General features: G+C 50.0%; 10 protein-coding genes across 10 annotated transcripts; 6 read left to right on the top strand and 4 right to left on the bottom strand.

The window, feature by feature from the left end:
• Positions 1-214: 214 nt before the first annotated feature.
• CI109_102499 (uncharacterized protein) lies at positions 215-1946 on the top strand (the record flags this gene model as incomplete). Its single annotated transcript, XM_032004348.1, has 3 exons — positions 215-865; positions 985-1686; positions 1797-1946. The coding sequence occupies 3 exons, from the start codon at positions 215-217 to the stop codon at positions 1944-1946; spliced, it is 1503 nt and encodes a 500-aa protein (XP_031861213.1).
• A 244-nt stretch (positions 1947-2190) lies between these two features.
• Positions 2191-3237, bottom strand: CI109_102500 (uncharacterized protein; the record flags this gene model as incomplete). Its single annotated transcript, XM_065967153.1, has 3 exons — positions 2191-2654; positions 2781-2852; positions 2991-3237. The coding sequence occupies 3 exons, from the start codon at positions 3235-3237 to the stop codon at positions 2191-2193; spliced, it is 783 nt and encodes a 260-aa protein (XP_065823225.1).
• Positions 3238-3748: 511 nt separating this feature from the next.
• On the top strand, positions 3749-5515 carry CI109_102501 (uncharacterized protein; the record flags this gene model as incomplete). Its single annotated transcript, XM_032004346.1, has 6 exons — positions 3749-3969; positions 4038-4329; positions 4412-4812; positions 4893-5278; positions 5347-5420; positions 5489-5515. The coding sequence occupies 6 exons, from the start codon at positions 3749-3751 to the stop codon at positions 5513-5515; spliced, it is 1401 nt and encodes a 466-aa protein (XP_031861211.1).
• A 194-nt stretch (positions 5516-5709) lies between these two features.
• CI109_102502 (uncharacterized protein) lies at positions 5710-7562 on the bottom strand (the record flags this gene model as incomplete). Its single annotated transcript, XM_032004345.1, has 2 exons — positions 5710-5907; positions 5985-7562. The coding sequence occupies 2 exons, from the start codon at positions 7560-7562 to the stop codon at positions 5710-5712; spliced, it is 1776 nt and encodes a 591-aa protein (XP_031861210.1).
• Positions 7563-7875: 313 nt separating this feature from the next.
• Positions 7876-9572, top strand: CI109_102503 (uncharacterized protein; the record flags this gene model as incomplete). The annotated part of the gene is made up of 7 exons (XM_032004344.1): positions 7876-7945; positions 8033-8234; positions 8290-8880; positions 8941-9047; positions 9102-9205; positions 9256-9383; positions 9494-9572. 7 exons carry the CDS (start codon positions 7876-7878, stop codon positions 9570-9572), a joined length of 1281 nt encoding a protein of 426 aa, XP_031861209.1.
• A 550-nt stretch (positions 9573-10122) lies between these two features.
• CI109_102504 (uncharacterized protein) lies at positions 10123-11903 on the top strand (the record flags this gene model as incomplete). The annotated part of the gene is made up of 8 exons (XM_032004343.1): positions 10123-10159; positions 10223-10354; positions 10444-10601; positions 10668-10835; positions 10916-11341; positions 11411-11535; positions 11606-11669; positions 11733-11903. The coding sequence occupies 8 exons, from the start codon at positions 10123-10125 to the stop codon at positions 11901-11903; spliced, it is 1281 nt and encodes a 426-aa protein (XP_031861208.1).
• Positions 11904-12562: 659 nt separating this feature from the next.
• Positions 12563-14443, top strand: CI109_102505 (uncharacterized protein; the record flags this gene model as incomplete). The annotated part of the gene is made up of 8 exons (XM_032004342.1): positions 12563-12596; positions 12722-12853; positions 12952-13109; positions 13200-13367; positions 13451-13873; positions 13953-14077; positions 14144-14207; positions 14276-14443. The coding sequence occupies 8 exons, from the start codon at positions 12563-12565 to the stop codon at positions 14441-14443; spliced, it is 1272 nt and encodes a 423-aa protein (XP_031861207.1).
• Positions 14444-14658: 215 nt separating this feature from the next.
• On the bottom strand, positions 14659-15117 carry CI109_102506 (uncharacterized protein; the record flags this gene model as incomplete). Its single annotated transcript, XM_032004341.2, has 2 exons — positions 14659-14760; positions 14845-15117. The coding sequence occupies 2 exons, from the start codon at positions 15115-15117 to the stop codon at positions 14659-14661; spliced, it is 375 nt and encodes a 124-aa protein (XP_031861206.2).
• A 396-nt stretch (positions 15118-15513) lies between these two features.
• CI109_102507 (uncharacterized protein) lies at positions 15514-17214 on the bottom strand (the record flags this gene model as incomplete). The annotated part of the gene is made up of 5 exons (XM_032004340.1): positions 15514-16145; positions 16228-16381; positions 16437-16873; positions 16937-17042; positions 17107-17214. 5 exons carry the CDS (start codon positions 17212-17214, stop codon positions 15514-15516), a joined length of 1437 nt encoding a protein of 478 aa, XP_031861205.1.
• A 344-nt stretch (positions 17215-17558) lies between these two features.
• CI109_102508 (uncharacterized protein) lies at positions 17559-21373 on the top strand (the record flags this gene model as incomplete). Its single annotated transcript, XM_065967154.1, has 12 exons — positions 17559-18072; positions 18141-18435; positions 18503-18842; positions 18911-19132; positions 19190-19446; positions 19592-19748; positions 19802-20213; positions 20264-20628; positions 20695-20852; positions 20916-21030; positions 21093-21132; positions 21195-21373. The coding sequence occupies 12 exons, from the start codon at positions 17559-17561 to the stop codon at positions 21371-21373; spliced, it is 3054 nt and encodes a 1017-aa protein (XP_065823226.1).
• Positions 21374-21790: the final 417 nt, after the last annotated feature.

The raw sequence follows: 21790 nt of genomic DNA on the forward strand, positions 1-21790 counted from the left end.
CTTTCTGTATGTATCGTGTAACAAGAGGAAAGCACGAATGAGGACGACAGATCAAGGCGACTTGTGATTATACGAGTGGACGGAAGCAAATCTCGAACAGAACACCAAAACCAAAATACCGCTCGGACCTGCTCCGAACGTGAAAGTAACATCTCTCTAGCAACTTTTGTTGTTCTATAACCAATTGACCGGGAGGAGAAAAAACACGACGAGCATGTTGAAAACGAGGACGCTGCTACGTGGGGCTGGAGTCGGCGCTGGGCCTTCGCTCTTGACCGGCGCTGCTAGCGTCTCCGCGACAAGTAGCACCGTACGATACCTCTCCAGCTCGAGCTTCGCTTCGTCTTCCAGAGCCCAAATACTTCGACCGAGTCCTCTCTTGGCTAAAACCTCACGCCCACGAGCACTCGCATCCCTGGGGAACTCTCGTAGACCCATGTCAAATGTGCTTGGTGGCCCTCGATATCTTTCCACGACGCCACTCGCTTCATCTCCTCTCGAATCATCCACCTCCACTTCTTCACTCGACGCACTCGACCCAGCGCTTCTATCCACGCCGGCTGACGACCTCGTCCCCGTCTCTTCGTTCCTCGACCCAATCGTCAATCCCCTCTCTGATCTCTTACTCCACCAATTGCCCCACCCTCTAGGCTACGGAACGACCATCATCCTTCTAACGCTACTTGTCCGTACAACCATTACACTTCCCATCTCGATATGGCAGAGGAAGAGGGCGTTGAGGGCACAGAGATTGGTACAGCCCGAGTTGAAAGCGATCAATGAGCGACTGGCGATTAGTCTGAGGGACGAGTTCAGGAAGAGGGGGGCGAGTTATAATCAGTATTTGACGGAATTGAGACGGCAGGTGAGTGATAGCCACCTAACTCGCCCTACTGCTCTCAGATTGGATTCCGATAAATAGTCACTTGAACTCGCCATTGTTTGGGTAGAGCTGACGCAATTCTTTGCTGGTGCCATTTATAGCTCGCAATAGCACACAAAGCGTTGAACAAGAAACATCAAACTCACCCATTCATCACCACCTGGTCCCCACTCCTCATCCACATCCCAATATTCGTCACTCTCTCTTTGACGATCCGCAAAGCTCTCGAATTACCAGGCTCAGCCATGGCGAGCGAACATTTGTGGTGGTTGGAGAAGTTGGGAGAGGCAGATCCGTATGGGATCTTACCCCTGGTAGGAATGGGTGTAGCATTTGGGAATGCGGAGTTGGTAGGATTGAGAGCGAAAGAGGTTAGAGGGGCTTTCAAGGGTCCCGAACAAGAAGCAGAGACGCCGACAAAATCAGAAGCTGTAACACCGGAATTATCTGCCCCACCACCAACAACGCCGAAACCCGTCAGACCAACACATAACGATAACGCCCCGGCAACCGGATTGTTCAATTCGAAGTCAAAAACGACAACAACACCTCCACCACGCTCTTCAAGAAGAATATCAACCACCTCTTCGGCCCTTCTCGCCTCACAACCATCGCCCCGCACCCCTCGTTCTCAGCCCGCTTCACGAGCTGGGCGTAATCCCGATCTCGTCGAGGTCGGAGCGAATGATAAACCGCCTACATTCTCACCCGCTCGACAAGCAGAGTTGAGAAGGTCGTTCTTTGCGGGTGTGTTGAGGTTCAGTGCACTTGGGTTCGGGATGATAGCGAGCCAAATGCCAAGTGTGAGTAGGAACGATCATCCGTCAGCTCAAATCATGACCCCAATGGTCAAGGGCCTAGTGCTCTGTCAAATGCCGAAATCGTGCTGACATCTATTTTGGCTCGGAACTAGGGCGTGGTGCTGTATTGGTTCACGTCGCTGTGCTTCAGTTTTGTTCAGAACGTGCTGATGTCTTGGTTACCACAACGACGTCTAGCAAAGGCGCGAGAGAAGGCAGCGGCGGAGGCGCAAGCGAGTGCCAGTGCCAGTGCCAGTGCATAGAGTCGCCAAAATACCATCCAGAGAACATTACCATGCATCTCATTATAGAACTTTTATCCGACTGGTCACCTTGCGAGAGCGTGAACAATAAACTGTCATTGTGTCAAATTTTCAATGTTGCATGCTCTGTTTCTAATGTACATTGTATATGTATTATCGGTAATCCCCTTTTTGTGCGACAACAAGCCTACTATTCTTCTTTTGTCCCAAATCTCACCCATGCTAATTCTACCAGTCTGCCTGTTCACTTCTCCTCCTCTCCCATCTTCTCCGACTCTTCCTTGTGTCCTCTCCATTTCACCAATCCATCTTTGATATCGAACAACCTTCTCTCGTAGAATATATGACTGCTAGGCTTAAACGCATCCGGTAAACCAATTTTCTTCTCACCACCATTCCCATCCTCCTGAGACTGTTTTCTACCTTCTCCTGCACCTGAAATCTCCTCTCCTTTCTCACGAGATTTGTTGACTTCTTTATGGGTACGTGCGAATTCGAAACACGGTGGGAAGGCCATGATCATATTTTTACCTTCGTCCATCAAAGGCGATCCACAGGCTTTACATGAGATCTTTCGAGGTAAAGGGGATGGTGTGGATGAGATTGGATGGACTTCGCCGTGAGCGGAGAGGAAAGAGATGAATTCGGGACCGGAATCAAGTCGGACGTTCTTCTTGTGGAATACAGCGGCTTGTTGAAACGGTGCGCCTTGGAAGGAGAACAGCACAATAGTCCATAGTTCAGCTTGGTCATTCATGAAGAGGATGTATAGAGTAAGGGATGGTCGGGAGACTGTATATGCAGATGTGAGAGTGATAGAAGCACAATACTCACCGTGGAGTCGCTGACAGTCCTCGCAATGACAGATCTTGACCTGCAATGGGTCCTCGTCGTATACAAAGGCAGCTGTGGGGTGTCAGCGAGGAATACGACCACTAAACAGTTGCCTATAGCTCCATTTATCCCCCTCTCGGATTGCATCATGCTTTGCTTTCTGCAGGCAAGGCAGAAGACTCTAAGCGGAGATGGAATACGCCCACTCACTCTTACCACACCAACAACTCTCCCTCCATTTCGTCGTCCACCCTTCTCTACTCTTCCCCATAAAGAATGGTGCCTCCTTTAACCAATCGACGTCCTCATGATTCGACTCTTTTGAATCGGGATGGTCTGAATGTCCGTTCTCCCTTGTGGTCTCTGATGCCTTGGTAGATGCTTTGGAATGATCGTGATCTGATCGAACGCGTTTGGTAGCTGGTCGAGCAGTATCGGGTGTAGGTGAAGAAGACATGGTGTAGTGGTGGAGATAGGGCTGTTGGTTTCTGTGAAGGAGGAAGGAACGAGGAAGATGTGTGAGGCGGGGATTGCTGGTGATACTTCTAGTGAATAGAATGGTGGATATACTATTCTATAAGAGGTAAGAGGTGGTATCTAACTGGACAGAGATCGAAATCAACTTTATATACATCTCTCTTCCATCGATGGGTTCCCGAAATTTCAGAATCGTCAGGACGAGTGACGTAGAGAACGCAGATCGGTGGAGTCTCCACAGTTTAGCCGAGAACAGGGAGATCACGTGACTCACTTCAGCTCGAGCGTACGACGAAACATGCGATAGCAACCGAGTTGTTACAATGTTATGGTGTTAAGTTGTACCGTTGGTCTCTCTTCTAATCCTTGCTTGCGCATCAGCTACTCCCACTTCGACTGGCCCATCAGCACGTCAACTCACTGTCTAGACTTCTTCTTCTTCTCTGTGACCTCGACTTGCAGACAGAGAGGGGAAGCCACGACCCGGCGCCATGTCTCACGCTCTCACTTCCGACGAGATTTCGAAATTATGTCAAGCACTAGTCTATCAAGTAGCTTACGCATTCTACGATGCTCCATATATCATCATCCTCAAACTTCTAGTACAGGACAATGTGATGACGGAGGGAGATCTGGCGCACAAGATTGGATTGACAAATCCTGAGGTGAGGAAGTATATGGGGACGTTACATCTGCACAGATTAGTGAGACGGTGAGTGTTACATCTATGACATGTCATATTATTGACGCTGATATCTACCCTTCTGCGGTTCTGATTAGACATGTGAACAAGGAAAAAGTCGCAATGTCAGAATGGAGATTGAAACAGCAAGCTCGTCAGCTCGGCGGAGTAGGAGCAGGAGCAGGAGGTCAACCAACATCCTCGTCAGGTGGTAATAACAAATCTGGTGCAGGCCCAGGAGCGGTGGACGCGAATGGGAAACCGATACAAGTGGAGACGACGCGAACGAAGGATGTGTACTACTGGATATTGGATTATAGAGAATTTGCCAACGTGGTGAAATATAGATTAGCGATTATGAGAAAGGGGATAGATGAGAAGATCAGGCAGGTGAGTGAGCGCTGACCCTACACGTCGGGTGGGGTGGGGGGTGGGAGACCATCAAACTGACTGGTGCTTTTCTCTGATGTAGGAAGTCGGTCATAGAGGTTATATATGTCCATTGGACGGCCGAACCTACGATCCATTAGATCTGTCTCACCTATTCGACCCATTCTCCAACAGCTTCAAATGCGAAGACTGTTCTACCGAACTCATCGAACACGACCCTTCTCTCGACTTGACCAATAACACCTCTTCCCAAGATATGATGCAGAGATTCAACATCGCCACCGCGCCTATCCGAGATGCGTTGAAAGCCGTCGAAGGATTGACATTACCAAGTGTGAATATTGTAGCGTGGATAGCACAGAATGTCAAGACCAGCGTGGTCGGTGTGGATGGAGCAGAAGGTGGAGAGGGAAAGAAGAAGTTCGAGGTTGTCATTGGAGCTGAAGAAGATGATGAGAAGGAGAAATTGGCAAAAGCACAAAGGTGGGTCCACCATTTCACCCGCTCACTTTTCCATATGTTCCGTTGACAGAATATTTGTGTTGATGCCTCCTACCCCGCAGAGAACAAAACGCTTTACCACAATGGTACACCCATTCTACCGTCACCGGTCAAGCTACGACTCTCGGACTGGATTATCAACGACGTCTCGCCGCTGCGGAAGAACGAGGACGCAAAATCACCGGAAATGGTGGAGAGAATGCGGACGAGGTCTTGGCTCTGCATTACGAGAATCTGGAAGAGGAAGAGGACGACGAGGTGGAAGAAGTGGGAGTGGAGAATGGGAATGACATTGTCAAGGTTGAGACAACGAGGGCACCTGTGGTGGTTGATGACGATGATGAAGAGGGTGATGACGATGATGACGATATGGAGGATGTGGGAGCTTCACAAGGAGAACAAAATGGAGGAGCGAACGGAAGTCAATCCACAGGGAAATACGTGACTGGTAAGCATAAAGCCTCTTTCTGATTTATTTGTCGTCTTCGAAGTACTGACACCACGCTACTCACGCAGTCAACGGCCAGTCAAAACGGGTAGAGGACGTGACGGACGAAGATCAAGAAGCCATGACGACGGAAGAGTACGAGGTGAGTTGCTCGGAGCTTCATACTACAATATCGACTTCAAGCTTATGTTGTCCTTCCTTCTTAATTAGGCTTATGCAGAAGCGATGTATGGATGAGGTGAGATTGGGCCGCTGTCAGGGATTCAGGCGGGTGTCCCGTGTTGTCATACATATTATCATCAATTGCATTATCTCTTTTCTCAACCCATGCATATTTGCAGATTAAACGTCCGTATTCACAAGTTACATGAGTACGATTCTCTATGGTGTAGATATAGATATATCACTTCTTTAAACAACCTCCTTTCCTCTCAAACACCGCCCATAATCCCTACGCCTACGCCCAAACTACCCACCATCAACTGCGACTCGCAGATCTTCCTCCTCTCTCCTGCGGCGATCCGTTCCGCCTCTGCATCTGCCAAGACCATTGACGCGTGTCTCGCTGCAGCCTGAGCTCGGAGGGTATTCTGAAGCAGAGATTGATAATGGTGAGTGTGGTTGGCAAGCTATACAGTCATGGACAAACATGGATTAGCTTCGCTCAGCGCATAGAAAATCAAGTGTGGGAAGAGCCTGCACTCACCTCGATTTCCCAAGCTGCACCTCCGAAACCGACTTTCAAAGCTGGTAACTCTGCCATGATCCTCGCTTCTTCCTCTTTTGCCTTTCGTTCTGCCAGTTCTGTCTCGCTTACCACTGGTACTTGGGGCTGGAGCTGGGGCTGAGTAGGTGGGGGAGGTGGTGGAGGAGCTTGTACAGGTACGGCCGGCTTGATATCATCCAACTGCTCAGAAGTCGGCTTCACATCTTCCAAAATGCTGGGCGATGAGCCAATCTGTTCTCGCTGTGCCGTACGAGTGACATTCGGGGCATAAGGGTTAACTGGCGGTAGAGGTGGGGGAGGTTGTGAGGGCTCAGGAGTCGAAGTGGACGTAGACGGCGATACGATCGATTTCCTCTCCGACCAAGACAATCTGGGAGCAGAACCTGGACCTGATGGTCCAGTTGGTGGCGCTTTCCCATATGGTGTTTCTGGTACAGGTGTCCTTGGTTCCTCCTTCACTGCGACTGGCACTGCTACGGGGATAGGGGCAGGAGCAGGAGCGTAGGGATTCGTCCGAGGTATCGGTCTAGTAGGGATGGGGTTGTTGAGATGAGCCAGAGCTCGAGGTCCGGTTGGAGGTGTCGCCAGTGGTAATCGCTCGGATCTCGGTCCAGACGGCGGGATTCGTGGACCAAGAGGTGCACTAGGTGGTGGATGTGCCAGTTGCGCAGGTGGAGGGGGAGGGGGAGGTGCACGGGTTGGAGACGGTGATGCTAGTCGCGGTCTCTTTTCGGGTGATCGTGTTCTACGCTCAAAAGGCGATAATGGTCGTTTCGCAGGAGAGAAACGAGATGATCGAGAGTGTGTTGAGCCTGTCGAGAGAGAAGGTGACCGACGTCGTCGTGGAGGTAGCGGTGGCAAGGGCGGTGGAGAATAAGGTGATCTAGAACGTCTTGAGGGCGGTTGATATGCACGATCCCTATCCCTCTCTCTTTCCCAATCTCGCTCTCTTTCCCAGTCCCGCTCACGATCATACCTCCTATATGGGAGAGGGGATCTTGATCTTCTCCGTCGTGGCGGGGATCGCGGTCGAGGTGGTAATCCCGTCCCTGTTCCTGTGCCAGGAGCGTTGGTTACAGCGGATGGTAAGGGGGCAGATTGGAGTGGTGAGGTGATTTGACCTTCTTCCGGTGTGCCAGATTTGGATCTCGACCTTGATCTTGATCTCCTCCTTCCATCCGGCGATCCTCTCGAATCCGATCTTTTGGAGAAAGATCCACGTCGTGAGATACCTCCACCAGCTGGCGGAGGAGGAGGAGGTGTACGTCTATCCCTACCCCGATAATACGTATTCCAACTTCTATCACCTCCAAATCGATCTCTATCTCGATCATCTCCCCCACGATCATTCCTCCAATCTCTCCTATCTCTTTCCCGGGGAGGCGGTCCACCACGATCGTATTCCCGTTCCCGTTCGTAAGAAGGATAGCGAGAACTTTCGCCTGATCGATATCGATATTCATCACGCTCCCTATCTCGCATTGGGCGAGGCGGCGTGTCGTCGCGATATGATCGTCGAGGTGCGAATCGCGGAGGTGGGGATGGCGAACGTGGCATCTTGCTCAGATGCAGATATATCGTTCTAGAAAAGCGATGGATGTATCCTTACGATACTTGGTTTGCAAGGAAGCGATCAAGTTGAAAGTGCGAGAAGAGCGAAAACGATCTTTTGGGTGCACGCTCTAATTGTGGCGGTTTTTTATGTTTTTGCTACCGGGAGATTAGCCGAGTGAGCAATGAAATAGAAAGTGGAGTATGTCCACCTGACCTGCAGTTACGATACCTTCACGATAACAAGGCATTGCCAGTTAGATATCCATCCTCCCGATGGTATGTCTTTCATGCCATTTTTAACCAGTATACAGACATCATGGTCAGTCCGAGCTCACAGTCATTATCTAGATTATCGAAGATCGGGTGGATAGGTCTAGGAGCCATGGGTGAGCCTCTTTCCGCGTCGGACACCTCCCACTGGTTGTGAACGGGGAAGGGTCAACCAGAATGGTTATTGACACTTTCGCCAATAGGTCGTCCCATGGCTCTGAATCTGTTCACCAAAACCCACCTGGCTCATCAACGAGGCGAATGGGCGGGATATGGCAAGGAGAAACCTAGTTTCTTGATCTGTGAAGAGGACGATTCTCGAGCGGAATCATTCCTGTTTGATCTGAGGGAGAAAGGCGGGGCGGGATTGGTTAATAGAGTAGAAAGAGTCGGAAGTGGAAAAGAGTGAGCTGGCATCACTGTTTGTGATGGCGCAGTTTGAGCTGATGAATGGAGACAGAATGGCAATGCATGCTTCGAGGATCTTAACAATGTTACCTTCAACTCCGCAAGTGGAGGCAGTGTACCTTGATCCGAAAGGTGGGATACTAGCTGGATTGCAGGCATTACCTCTGGACACACCCTCCCTAGGAGATCTGCCTGCGTCAACATCGCCAGTCAAGCCGGTGTCCGGAGTCGAAGAGCTGTCGTCCTCAACAAATATGTCGGCACCCTATATGCCGCCTACGTCCTCCCCACCGCTCGACTCTCCTACCTCCTTCGCCCCTGCTTCGTCTGATCCCAATCCCAGCTCAGGTGCTGACGCACCTCATACACTTTTGATCGACCAGACCACACTCGACCCAACAACAGCACGCGATATCGCGTCCCAGATCCATGCTACAACTTCCCACCGGGCACTCATGCTCGACGCTCCCGTTTCCGGCGGAACCGGTGCGGCCGAAAGAGGAGAATTGACCATCATGTTCGGATCACCATCATCCGAAGCGACGAGGATGGCAGTAGAGTTGTTGGGTAGGATGGCAAGGGACGGAGGGGTGATAGATTGCGGTTCGAACGGCGCGGGTGTCGGCGTGAAAGTTTGCAACAAGTCAGTTGTTGTCTCTCAGAATTACAAAGCTTATTCAGCTGATTGATATATGTGGGACAGCTTGATATTAGCCATCAACCAGATTGCTCTGTCGGAGGGTCTGGCACTTGGACGATCATTAGGTCTAGATCCAGTGCTTCTGCACAACGTGGTCAACACGTCGTCTGGTGAGCGCAGGGTTTGTATGTGCGCGGATGGACAAGCTTACGCAATGTTTGTAGGCCAATCATGGTCATCCAGAGTCAACTCGCCCCTTGAAGAGATCCCAGGCAGTCCCGGCTCTCGTCACTACGCCGGCGGTTTCCAAACCCGCCTCATGCTGAAAGTAAGCACACTCAATCACTATCTTTCAACGCTGACATATGTGCACCATAGGACGCGGGTTTGGCTCTTTCGGCGGCGGCCGTATGTAATCTCCCTATACCAATGACATGGGCCGCAAAGAGCGTCTACGAAGCGGTATGTAATGAAGGAGAAGGTGAAATGGCCACCCGAGATTTTAGGTGAGTTTGAGTTGTTGATCTGTTTCCGTCTAGGGGTTTATTCCCCGAAACCGAAGCTAAAGACCGAGGTGGAACCAAATATATTGACTTTATTTTCAATTGATCAATAGCGTGGTGTTCGAATGGTTGAAGAAGAAGCAGGCCGAAGGTGTAGAAAGAGGTTGGAAGGCTGATCCCACCTCGACGTGATGCGGGATCCATTCGCCACTCGTGGACACTATCAGATCGGCATATTCATTGCTTATGAAACCACAGACCATGTACAAGACGCACAAGGACAGAGAGGGAGGGACGGCACCAAGGCGGACTGACACTGGGTCGTTGTTTGTTCACATTGAATATTACTTCCGATGGCCGTCGGTCCAACTGATGACTCACGCTTGCCAAGAACATGAATGGGATGGCCAACTTTGTATGTTCAAATGTAAGATGGGATTTTCTCCCGCTGTGTCAACGGTTACTAAGCAGATAGTAGATGATTAATATTAGGTGATTTCCGTCGGAAGCAAGTCTAATCTCGATAATGATTAATGATTAATGATAATTATAACAAGACGAGGAAATTCACTCGAAACACAACCACTATAAATAGCAACAAGAGTCCGGCTTCACGGTCTCGTATAAGGTGCGCCGTTCTCCTCTCTGCGACGAAAAACAAAGGACAGACTCGTTTCAACAGTCAAACATTGCTTGACATACAACATATCACCCCCATCTCTCAACTGAACAAACTACAACAATGACAGCTACACAACAGAACATTGTCATAGTGGGAGGTGTGTCTCTTCAGTGTTGTCTCTTTGTCAGCTGTACTGATTTTGGTTATGTCTCCGTTGCAGCCTCCATCGCAGGTCACGGTCTTGCCAATGAGCTCTTGGCTACCCTTCCCAAGTCCCACCGTATCCTGTTGATCGATGCCTTGGGTTTCGCTTTCTGGCCCATCGCCTCCCTGAGAGCTGCGGTCGCTCCTGGTAGGTCGTGCCTATCGTCTTCTGCAACTGCAGAATATTAAGCATCTTTCTCGTGGGAATGCTTGCTAATACTTGCGCCTATTCTCCAGGATGGGAAGAAAAGGTCACGGTCCCTCTTACGAATGAGCATGTCTTCCCTGCTGGATCACCTCACCAGGTCATTGCACCCAACAAGGTCGTCGAGTTGAGGGAGAACTCGATCATCCTTGAACACCCGTTCGAGGGATCCACCGAAGTCCCCTTTTACGTGAGTAATGCTGTGCAAAAATATACGCACAAACCGTCATGAGTCGATGCTGACTGGTCATCGTAGAAATGTGTTATCGCGACGGGGTCCGCTCAGCCTTCACCCATGCGACCAAGCGGTTCATGGACCGAGCAAGAGTACATTGGCGCTTTGAAGAAGAACCAGGAGGATTTGAAGAAGGCCAAGAAGATCGTGATTGTCGGAGGTGGTACCGTCGGAGTGGAATTCGCAGGCGTAAGTACCTATTGTTGATGCGCCAGTGTCTTGGTCCTTGATCCGCATGCTGAACCTTATCCTCTTGACCACGTTTGCAGGAGGCTCGAGCTCTACTCCCGAACACCTCCATCACCATCGTCCACACCGACACATCTCTCCTTTCCCCCACTCCGCTTGCCTCGGAGAAGACCACTCAAGAAGCCAGCTCTTGGACTTCCCCTCCTACCAACCCCAAGCTCTCCACGGCTCTCGAGAAGGTCGCCAACAAACAGAAGCTTGAGCTCATCTTTAGCGACAGAGTCAACATCCCCCAAGAAGGTTCGGTCGCTCCTACCTCGGCGGATTGGGATGGATCGTTCGGTCTTCAGTCAGGCGAAAAGACTTTGACTTTGGCGAGCGGGAAGAAGATCAAGGCGGACTATGTCTTCTTGAGTGTTGGAAACAAGCCGAATAGCTCGATCGTTCAGAAGACTGACCCGAGTGCTATCACTTCTGGTCTCGTTGCAGTCGACCCATACCTCAGGGTGAGTCATCATGTCGTCCTACCATTGTCGTTGGAGCTCCATGAAGCTTAATAGCAGTAATGTTGTCAGGTCGTGTCGAAGAACGACAATTCTCCTCTGGGCAAGAACTACTATGCAATCGGTGACGTTTCTTCCGCACCCGGAGCTAAGACCGCTTGGAACGCAGGCTTGTCCGCCAAGGCAGCTGCTGTCAAGTGAGTCGATCACTTCATCCTCGTCGGTCAGGCCATGATTAATGTCTGACACCTACCACCCCTTTTCTAGCCTTGTCAACGAGATCCAAGGCAAATCACTTGTGAGGTACGACCCCGGGACATTCTCTGGTCTTGTGAGTCTCATTCCTCCGTCGAAATCACGTCATGGCACGATCTGATTATTGTCGCTCTTACAGTTCGTCCCTGTTGGTCCTGCGGATGGTGCGGGGTCACTTACCATCCCATACCTCGGTACATGGACCGTCGGCGGCGGTATGGTCAAGTCCGCCAAGGGCAAAGCCCTCTTCGTCGACAAGGGTTTCGCTGGATTGTTCAAGGGCTCCAAGAAGGTAGCGATCAAGGTATAGATGTGGTGTTGCGTCGTTGTGTGTGGTCTTCCAGGTCGAGTGTCAGTTATTGTCAGTCCTAGATTCAGTTTAATGTTATCCGATGATGTATATATGGTACTTGCTCCACGGCCACCTTTTCGTTGGAAGCGGGGTCTTCGATTCGATTAACTTCCAGGTTGGGCGTCCAAGACCAAAGTAGATCGAGCCATTCAGACGAATGCTGATCGGTAAAGCCGACAAATGTCAACGTGTGATTCGTATCGAATCACAAAAGAGCAACCAGTTTAGAAACCGTTTTGATGAGTCGATTTGTTTGCAAGATCCAGGATGTTGAATTGTGATGCAGAACATCCGTCTACTAGCAACATCTGGTGTCGTGAATAGCACCATGCATGGCGCTGTCCTAGTGAAGTCACGTTACGTTACTGACTCTGCTCGGAGAGTTTTGTTTCCCAGGGTTTTTGAGGTAGCTAGATAAGCCGAGGCACAGGGGGTAGTCATCGGGTGATCAACAAAAAGAGTAGTGGACAATTGCCAAGCGTTCGTTTGATACGGTGAGAAAGTATGAGTGCTGGATATGCATGTACCAATCTAGATCAGCGAGATCGGTGATGTTGTTGTTTCTTTTCTCTTCTCAAGGTGTATCTCTCCTAGATAAACAGATAAACAGAGCATAGATGTCAGAGTATCAGAATATTGTGATCGTAGGAGGTGAGTAACGCGCACATCCTCCGACATCTCAATCCTGTGCTCTCACTTCGCTATGGCCTTCCCGCACTTTCTGTATCTTGTACAAACGACTGACCAATTGATGATATGATGGTCCGTCGTCTTAGCTTCTGCTGCCGGACACGATCTCGCCAATACGCTCGTTCCTGACCTTCCGGGGACACATCGTATCTTACTCGTCGACGCGCTTGAGTACGCCTGGTGGCCCGTCTCAAACCTCCGATCCGCCATAACTCCAGGTATGTCTCTCTCCTTCTCCTTCCCACTTCCCACGAAATATTGTCCAGCACCAATCCATACGCAGAGTTAGGTCGTCGTGCTGATGTGAAAACGGTAGGATGGGAGAAGAAGGGTGTTGCTATTCTCAGCGATGAGACAGTCTTCCCTAGTGGATCACAACATCGAGTGATTGCTCCCAACAAAGTGATCAAGTTGAACGAGAATTCAATCGTACTTGAAAAGCCATTTGAAGGTTCTACCGAAGTCCCCTTCTTCGTGAGTTTGAGACTCAGTGCACTCCTACTTGCAAGGTGAAAGTACTGTACACATAGCGTAGCTATAAGCTGACTTGTTATCGAAACGCAGAAATGTATCCTCGCTACTGGGGCTTCGCAACCGACACCTATGCGACCCTCTCTCTCTTCTACGAAAGATGAATGGGTACAAGCACTGGTCAAGATTCAACAGGACATTGCCAAAGCGAAAAGGGTCGTGATCATTGGTGCAGGTGCGGTCGGGGTTGAAGTTGCCGGCGTGAGTGTGGAGTGTCTTCTCATCTGTGACAGACAGATCATTATCGTATCGCATACTGATTTGTCTGCGTTGTTGCCAAATAGGAAATCCGTGTCAATCACCCTTCTACATCCGTCACAATTGTTCATTCGGAACCTCACGTCCTCCACGTTACTGCTACCGCTCCCTCGACTGAGGGAAAAGTCGCATCATGGTCATCCCCACCTACCCATCCTAAACTCTCTGCAAACCTGGAGAAGATCCTCAAAACCATGAACGTTGACCTCATCTTCTCTGATAAGGTGGTCATCCCCACTTCCGAGAATACTCCGTCCTCTGAGGATGATTGGTCTGGCAAGTTCGGATTACAAGATGGTTTGAAGAAAGTGAAGTTGGCATCGGGCAAAACGATTGAGGCGGACTATGTGTTCATTAGCATTGGGAATAAACCGAATGTCCAGCTTGTGAAGGATGTAGATGTGGGAGCGTTGAACTCGGGTCTAGTCTCGGTCGACAAGTATCTCAAGGTGAGTCGATGGTCGTTGCACTTGTTGACAGTGTGATGTGCGTAACCAGGGCTGGAGCTGATGATCTTTATACGTGCAGATCATCTCCACCAACACTGCTTCACCGTTGATCAAGAACTACTATGCTATCGGAGATTGTAACGATCACCCGGGTTGGAAGACGCTCATGCATGCCCAGTACGATGCGAAAGGCGCTGCGGTCAAGTGAGTGGTTGCCGTCCTTCCGCTCTGAGCCTCGTGACTCGTCAAACTGACTGTCGGTCGATTCAGTGTTCTCAAAGAGATCAAGGGCAAGCCATTGGTCAAATACAACCGACCTGTCTTGTCCGCCATGGTAAGTCACCCCGACCACCACCCCGTGATCACTCCAAACACTCTGCTGATCCCGTCCTGTGCTTCTAGTTCATCCCGTTAGGTCCAGACCGAGGAGCCGGTTCACTCACCGTCCCATATACTGGTACTTGGCAAATGCCTGAAATCATGGTCAAGACCGCCAAGTCGAAAAATCTGTTCGTGGACGATCTGTTCCTAAGTCGATTCAAGGGACCTAAGAAGGCTACCTTGGTCTAGTATGGGAAGAGGACATTATGAGTATGGAGGTCAAGAGCGATACTGGGTTCATATGATAACGTTTATAATATATTCATAAGAGAGAGAGATTTCGGCGGTCGTGCCCTTATGCGGTGATGTGATTCAGTTGATGGATGGTCTTCCAGACGAAGCCGAGCCTCAAACAGCCTGATTTCTCATTAGCTTGTATTACAAACGTTGTACAAGTACTCACCTCACTGACCTTCCCCTTTCACGGCCTTGCAAGCTTTGTCCCTAAAGTTGCCCTTTCTGCCAACTTGCGTGGCGTTCCTGATCTGCAACTTGGTCATGCCAAACTACGATGCGCCATCTCATGTCAGCACAAAAATATATCTCTCCGCTCCTATTCGTACAACCGGAAATTGAATAGGGAGACATACCTCAATACAGAGTTCTTCCATATTCGCATTCCTGAGGCCAATAGAGATGATACGATCCATGAATTTCTCCCTTTTCTCCGGTGTCCACATCCCACCGATCGAAGAGCCAGATGGGCTGGTCTTGGCTTTAGGGGATGATTTGCTCTTCTTGGACGAAGGGGTAGTGGGAATATCAGGTTTCTTGTCCTCGGCAACGGAGAAGGAGTGAGGAGACGAAGGTGGAGAGGGCTTGATATCGATGTCGGAGTCGATGGACGACGAAGAGCGCTTCATTTCGATGCGAAGCTACGACGAAGATGGATAGCGTCAGCCGGGCGGTCGTAACACAAATCGATTTCAGACAAAGAAAGGTGTGTTCACTGACGAATAGACTGTAGGAATGGAACGATAGCCTGTCAGGAATGGATATATCGGATGAAGGTGAAACATGTGGGGGGAAAATGGATAGAGGGAGAAGAAAAAGGTTTGAGAGGAATATTGACTCACGCTCCAATTGCTTCATGTTCAATGTAATACATGTCGTGATGACGCTATCCGTGCGTTTACCGGACACGGGCTCTTGAATAATTTCGTTGTCAAGGTCCACCTTCCTTTGGCGCCCGTTCCTATCTCACCTTCCTTCCCGCATAGTGTCATGTGTGCGTGTGCGTGTGCATGTTGCGTCGCGTATTATCCCCTCCAAGCCCTCCACCAACCGCCCGGTCCACCTCTGAACACCTCCCACCAGACTTCTTCCACCATCAGACCTCTCAACCAATGCATATCCCAATCCGGCTCTTCTCCGCGGCCCAGACGACATAGTTGCCATTCATGCCACAACGTAGAAACGCCTGCCCCGATCAGAGGTACTCCCTGCTTCGTGCTGTTCGATCCGCCACCTCCACCCAGGAGTGATCGCATCAATTCGGACCCTGGAATGCTGTATCCTCCAATCCTCGCGTCTTTATCGACAATATCCTGATTCAGGATGATTTCGTTCGGTAGATCCGGGATCAGGCATGCTGGTCTTCCTATGCCAGCTAAATCACACGCTTTCTCCCTCAGAGACGAAGCGATCAGTTCCCGATCGTGCAGTCCACCCGTCAGGATGATGGCTGGACCATCAGGTGGAGACGAAAGAAATGGGAGTAAGGAGGTGGTGAAGTGCGCAAAGAGTGATTGACGTTTGGATGGTGAGGAGAGCGTCTCGGGTGCAGCGAATGCCGGATGGGTGTAGGTGCCTCCTGAGATTTCGATGATATCGAGGAGGGACCACGAGACGAGAGATTTAACAATTTCGGTCGCTTGCGATTCGTCAAGACCTGCGATAGACACGCGAGAAAGAGAGCGAAATCTGCGTTAAGCTCGAAGGACTGAGAGCAGGAACGGACCACGACTACTCACCACCTTGTGCGAAATCGGAGCAGTTGATCTTGACCGATATAACAAATTTGCGATCTGTGTTGTCGTGTATTCCTCTCAGGATGAGGTACAAGAGGTGGAGTCGAATTGGGATGTGATCGGGCACACCAGGCAATGACACCGGGTCCGGATTGGTCTACACGGTCACCCCAGCGTAAGCTTGGTGTTTGTGCGCCAAGTGAATCACTCACCAATGGCGACAGATATTCCGCCAACAAGTAGCCATGAGCCGAATGGATCTGTACTCCATCCCATCCAGCTTTCTCCGCCAAAACAGCGGCATCCACAAACTTCTTCACGATATCCAACCATTCGACCGCATTCACAATTTTGCGGCTTTTCGTAGGCCAGATGACATGTCCCCATATCCAGCCCATTGTACCACCGTTCATATCGGGTCGCGCGGAACATGGCGCGATTGCCGCTTGCCAGGGTAGACGAGACAAGTTGATAGTTGATGAAGATTGGAGACCAGGGTGAGAGATCTGCATGAGTAGTATAGGGGGAGATGCTGATGCTGCATGGACTATTTTGGCGAGTGCGCTGTACGCTTTGAGGCATTGAGGTGTAGGTAGAAGAGTGAGGTCGTGCGGTGAAGCGAGATGTCCTGGGTCAATCTGGACGTTGCCTGTATTCAAGAAAGATGAGATAAGCCAGTTCGACATAACAAGATGAACACACGGGTGCGTACCTGATATTATGATACCCCAACCACCTTGCGCCCAACGTCTGTATAGGTTCAGATGTCCTGATTGTGGTGGACCACCTCCAAGTCCAATGCCCTCAGCCATCGCTGCCTGATGGTTCAGATTGTCAGTGATCGCAATCGTCACGTACTGCAGCACTCGTCCACGGACTGACCTTGACCAGACGGTTCTGCACGACCACGCCATTAGGCAGAGTGATGGACGACGCGATGAGCTTGGCGTCGTCGGGCTCGACCAAGCTCATGCCGTTCTGAACAGTCATCTTGACGGCTGGCAGAGATGATGATCGTTTCCCAGGTTTCTCTGTCGGCCCGTCCTCTTATGTCTATCCGCTGCCATGCACTCGATTGCATGAAGAGAGAGAGACATGACAACTATACTCGATTTCCATCACAAATATACCTTGGAATTCGTTCGCAGCTTGGACGCACGGTGCCCCGCAAGGTGTCAGTCGTGTATTTGATCCCGTCGTTGCCACCGTCTGACACACTCTCTCCGGACTTGCTTCGAGATACACAAATATCGTCTCTTGCACAATAACTCTTCCGTTCTCAATCCAACCAAATTGTTGTTATATTTCTCATAATACTCTGAGAGACCTTCGTCATGTCCTCGGAGGATGATACCCTCGGCTCCATCGGTGCCTTTGGTCTTCATTCCATCCTAGCCTCCACCGGAGTCGACCCTTCTTCTCTCTCTGCGATATTCGGCGAAGCGTCCGCTACTTCCTCTAAACATTTTGCCGAAGTAGAGGCCGAAGACGATGATGCAAAGTACGAGGATGATCTCTCGGATGAGGATCACCTACCAGCTGAGCGGGAAGAGGATATGTTGGCGAGAGAAAGGGAGCAAGAAGCGAGGAAGAGGGAAGAAGAAAGATGGATAAGAAAAGGAATGGAGTTGGCTCAATCGCAAGCTGGCGAAGGGGGGAAGGGGAAGGGGAAAGCGACAATAGTGGATAAGAAAGAAGAAGGGCTGAGGAAGGTGAAGAAGATATGGCCAGAATTTGAACATGGCAAGAGATTGAGGATGAGCGAGGTGTTCTACCAAACGCCAGCGGATAAGCAGGCTATAACGCTTCAGAAGAAGAAGCGAAGAAAGGTAGAAGGAAACATAGAGTGTGAGTGGCTTTTCGAACAATTCTTATGGCCAGATGATACTGTTCTGATGCCTCTTGGCCATTCTTAGACTCATTCAAAGTCACTCCTCACCCTTATCCCTCTTTACCGGCAACGTTCCTCCTCCCTTCGTTACCTCAACTGGACTACCCATCGCTCTATCAACCCAACTATACCGCTTCTATCGGTGCATACTTCGATAAACAATGGATAAAGGAGGCGAAGCAACGGCGGAAGACCGAGATGACAAGACCGCCCAGCGGGATGAAGTTAGATCTCAGCTACAGTTTTCAGGATCTAGAAGAGGTGGAGAGGAGTACTCTGGAGCTAGGAGATTGGGAGAAGGGAATTATCATGTGTTCTTTGTGAGTACACCGTCAAATCCTGTTGATCAGTACGATCTCACGCTAATCGAGTGACTTATATGCACAGAGATGCACCTCAGGTGAAGCAAGTCGAACCGCTCGCCCCTAGAAATAACCATCTTGATTCGGGCGACTGGCTTAAGGATGTGATCTGGGATGCAAGAGCGGTATCTCCAGATCTCGTAGAGAGCGATGAGGACGAACCAACAGAAGCGGTGGTCAAAGGAAAGAAGAAATCGAAGGAGACTGAATCATCGGCTGTGTCCGCGAGCAAGCTGGATCCATTCAACCTGTCAAATGATCATCTATACGAACACTCGAGAGAAGCGAGATTCAGAATTCGTCAAACCTTCGGTGCTATTGAGGTCTTCCATTCCATTCCAGCGAAACACCTCCAATTGCCTTTCGTGAGTCATGATCATTCTCATTCACGCATCCAAATTGACGATTTACTGACTTGCTGCGCTGTATGTAGTACAAGACATCACTCAGCAAATCAGAAGCCCGTGCGTGGCGTCGACCGGCTTTGCAAATCCCTACTGGTGTTACATTCTCCTTCTCTAAGCTCAAATCGAACCCCTCTGCTTCGGTCAGCTCGAAGAAGAAGCAGATGATGGCAGACCCCTCGGAGAGGTTTAAGAGTACAAAGGACTTGACGATGACGGAGAAAGGACCGTTTGTCCTGTTGGAGTTCTCGGTGGGTTTCCGTTTAACGCCTTTGAGTTGACGCGAAGTAAGCTGAATATGTTAACAGGAGGAGTATCCGCCTATCATGAGTGGATATGGTATGGGAACTACTATTGTCAACTACTACAGGAAGAAAGATGACAAGGATGAGCATGTGCCGAAACTTGACTTTGGTCAACCGTCCATTCTCAATCCCGGTGACGCCGAACCCTTCCTGCTCGGTTATGTTGATCGTGGTGCTGTCACCCAAGTGATACACAACAACCTGATCCGAGCACCTATATTCCGACATACCCCTGAAACCACCGACTTCTTGGTGATAAAGTGAGTTTGACGCATACAGGCCCACGCTGACAAACAGACAAACGATCAACGGCCACTCTTCCTACCATCTCCGAGCTATCAACAATATATACACTGTCGGACAGACAGTGCCAAACGAGTCAGAAGTGCAAGCACCCCACGCTAGGAAGAATACCACCACGGCCAAAATGCGACTGATGATCATCGCGTGGCTCTTGATCAACAAGTCGAAACAGAAGCGATTCAAGATTGGCAAGCTATTGAAATACTTCCCCGATCAGACGGAGCTACAGATGCGTCAGAGGCTGAAAGTCAAGGGCAACGTGAGTTTGGCAGCTGAAATAGTGGTGGCAATCTAACTCATACTTGTGTGTAGGAATTCTTACAATATGCTCGAGGACCTGGACCAAATCAAGGCTACTGGCAGTTGAACCAAGACTACGAGTTCCCTCGAAATCGAAAAGAAGTATTGGAAATGTGTACACCAGAAGCAGCGATGCTTTACGAAGCTATGCAAGTCGGTGCTCGACATCTCCACGATGCGGGATACAAGAAGACGGCAGAAGGTGGACAGGAAGATTCGGGCGATGAGAGTGGATTGGATATTGAGCAGCAATTGGCGGTCTGGTCAACAACACACAATTATAAGTTAGCAGAAGCGCAGAAAGCGTGGTTGGTTATTCATGGTGAAGGTGATCCGACGGGACGAGGAGAAGGATTCAGTTTCCTAAGAGCGAACATGAAGAATTACTTCTTGAGAAAGGGGGAGACAGAACAGGGACGAAGGCGTAAGTGCGCTCGTATCAGTGTGGGATGTAGCTGACGACAAGTGCTATAGTGGAAGCCGAAGCAAAAGCTGGAGGAAACGTCGTGAAGATCTCGAATGCTGAACAGAATAGAATATACGAGGAGGAGAAGCGAAAAGTATGGGATCTCCAGTGGCGTGCTTTGTCAAATTCCAACCCGCCTGATCTGACACCGACCGACGAAGACGATCGAGTAGCAAACACGCCTGCTGGTCTCGGACCTCGATTCCAAAGAGGTGATAGTCGACGAGCATTCTCCCGAGGTAACTCGATGGCTGCGACGCCCATGTATGCGGACAGTCCGAGGGACATGAGTCCGAGCGCATTTTCGATGGATGGAGAGAGTCAGTTCACGGGTAATCCAACTGCTGGGAAAGTATTGAGGATCAAGAGAGTCGTAAGTGACCTTGCGTGCTGTGTCCCTCTTGGGCTCGTGTGATAGCTGACAATGTCATTCTTCCAGATCAAGGGCAAAGAGCAGGTGGAGATTGTGAGAGATCCAGCGGTCATCCAGAGTTACCTCAGAAGGTTGGAGGACAAGAAGCTGGAGTACTACATGGAGAATTCCGACCAGCTTGCGCCAACCGGTAATGACCAAGAAGACGAGATCCGAAAAGCAGCGTGAGTGATACAGGATAAGGTGGCCCGTATGAAGTTGTGAAGCTGATTCATGCACATCTATAGCCTCCGAAAGAAGTTGGAAAAGTACAAGTTGAACCAACAACGAAGATTGATGAGGAAGAAGTATCAGTCGAAGACGCTGGAGCCGACAGATATGGAGGGTGTCGACCTGGAAGGGGTGAGATATTCACAACTTTTGAATATGTTCTTAAGCTAACAACGAGTTTTTAAACTCTGTAGAAGAGAAAATGTGGTGCATGTGGAGCGATCGGTCATACAAGTAAGTCTACTTCTTGTTAATAGGGTGACTTGACACGATGAGAGCTGATTCGGAGATCACAGAGGCCAATCGAAACTGCCCAATGTTCAATGCGAACAGCGCTTCTGTCGCACCTTCGCCTGTTGGAACAACAACACCAGGATATGGAGGAGGTTACACGCCTGGCGACAGTGGATATGATGGTACGCCAGCAGCGCCCATCACTTCGTTCAAGATCCGTCTTGGCACGGGTCAGCGGTAGTCTAGTGATGCGGGGTATCGAAAGCGGAGGAGAAAGACGCGTTTGAACGTCGGTATATATGTTCATGTTGATGTAGATGTATGAAAACCTATAACGAGCTAGCGTGGGAGAGAGTTGCAAGACATCCCCAAGGGCATGGCGGTGGCCTAACGTCACTGTGAGGATAGGTGAGTACGGGTGAATTGTGAATTTCTCATGTTCCCAGCATGAATCCTTGAATTCGACGCGTCCCTCTATCGTCAATAACCCTGAAGCACAAAAAAGGAGATTCTCACGTGGACGCGTCATTACATAAATTACCCAAACGAGTAGTAAATACGGAGTTTTATTGCTTTCCTCTGCACAGCAGGGGTCACTGGCAACTGACAGACTGACAGGGGGGGAACAAAGAGAAGGCGCGTGCTTTTTGGCAGTTGT

This window comes from Kwoniella shandongensis, chromosome 4 (assembly GCF_008629635.2).
Source record: "Kwoniella shandongensis chromosome 4, complete sequence".
Taxonomy (NCBI): domain Eukaryota; kingdom Fungi; phylum Basidiomycota; class Tremellomycetes; order Tremellales; family Cryptococcaceae; genus Kwoniella; species Kwoniella shandongensis.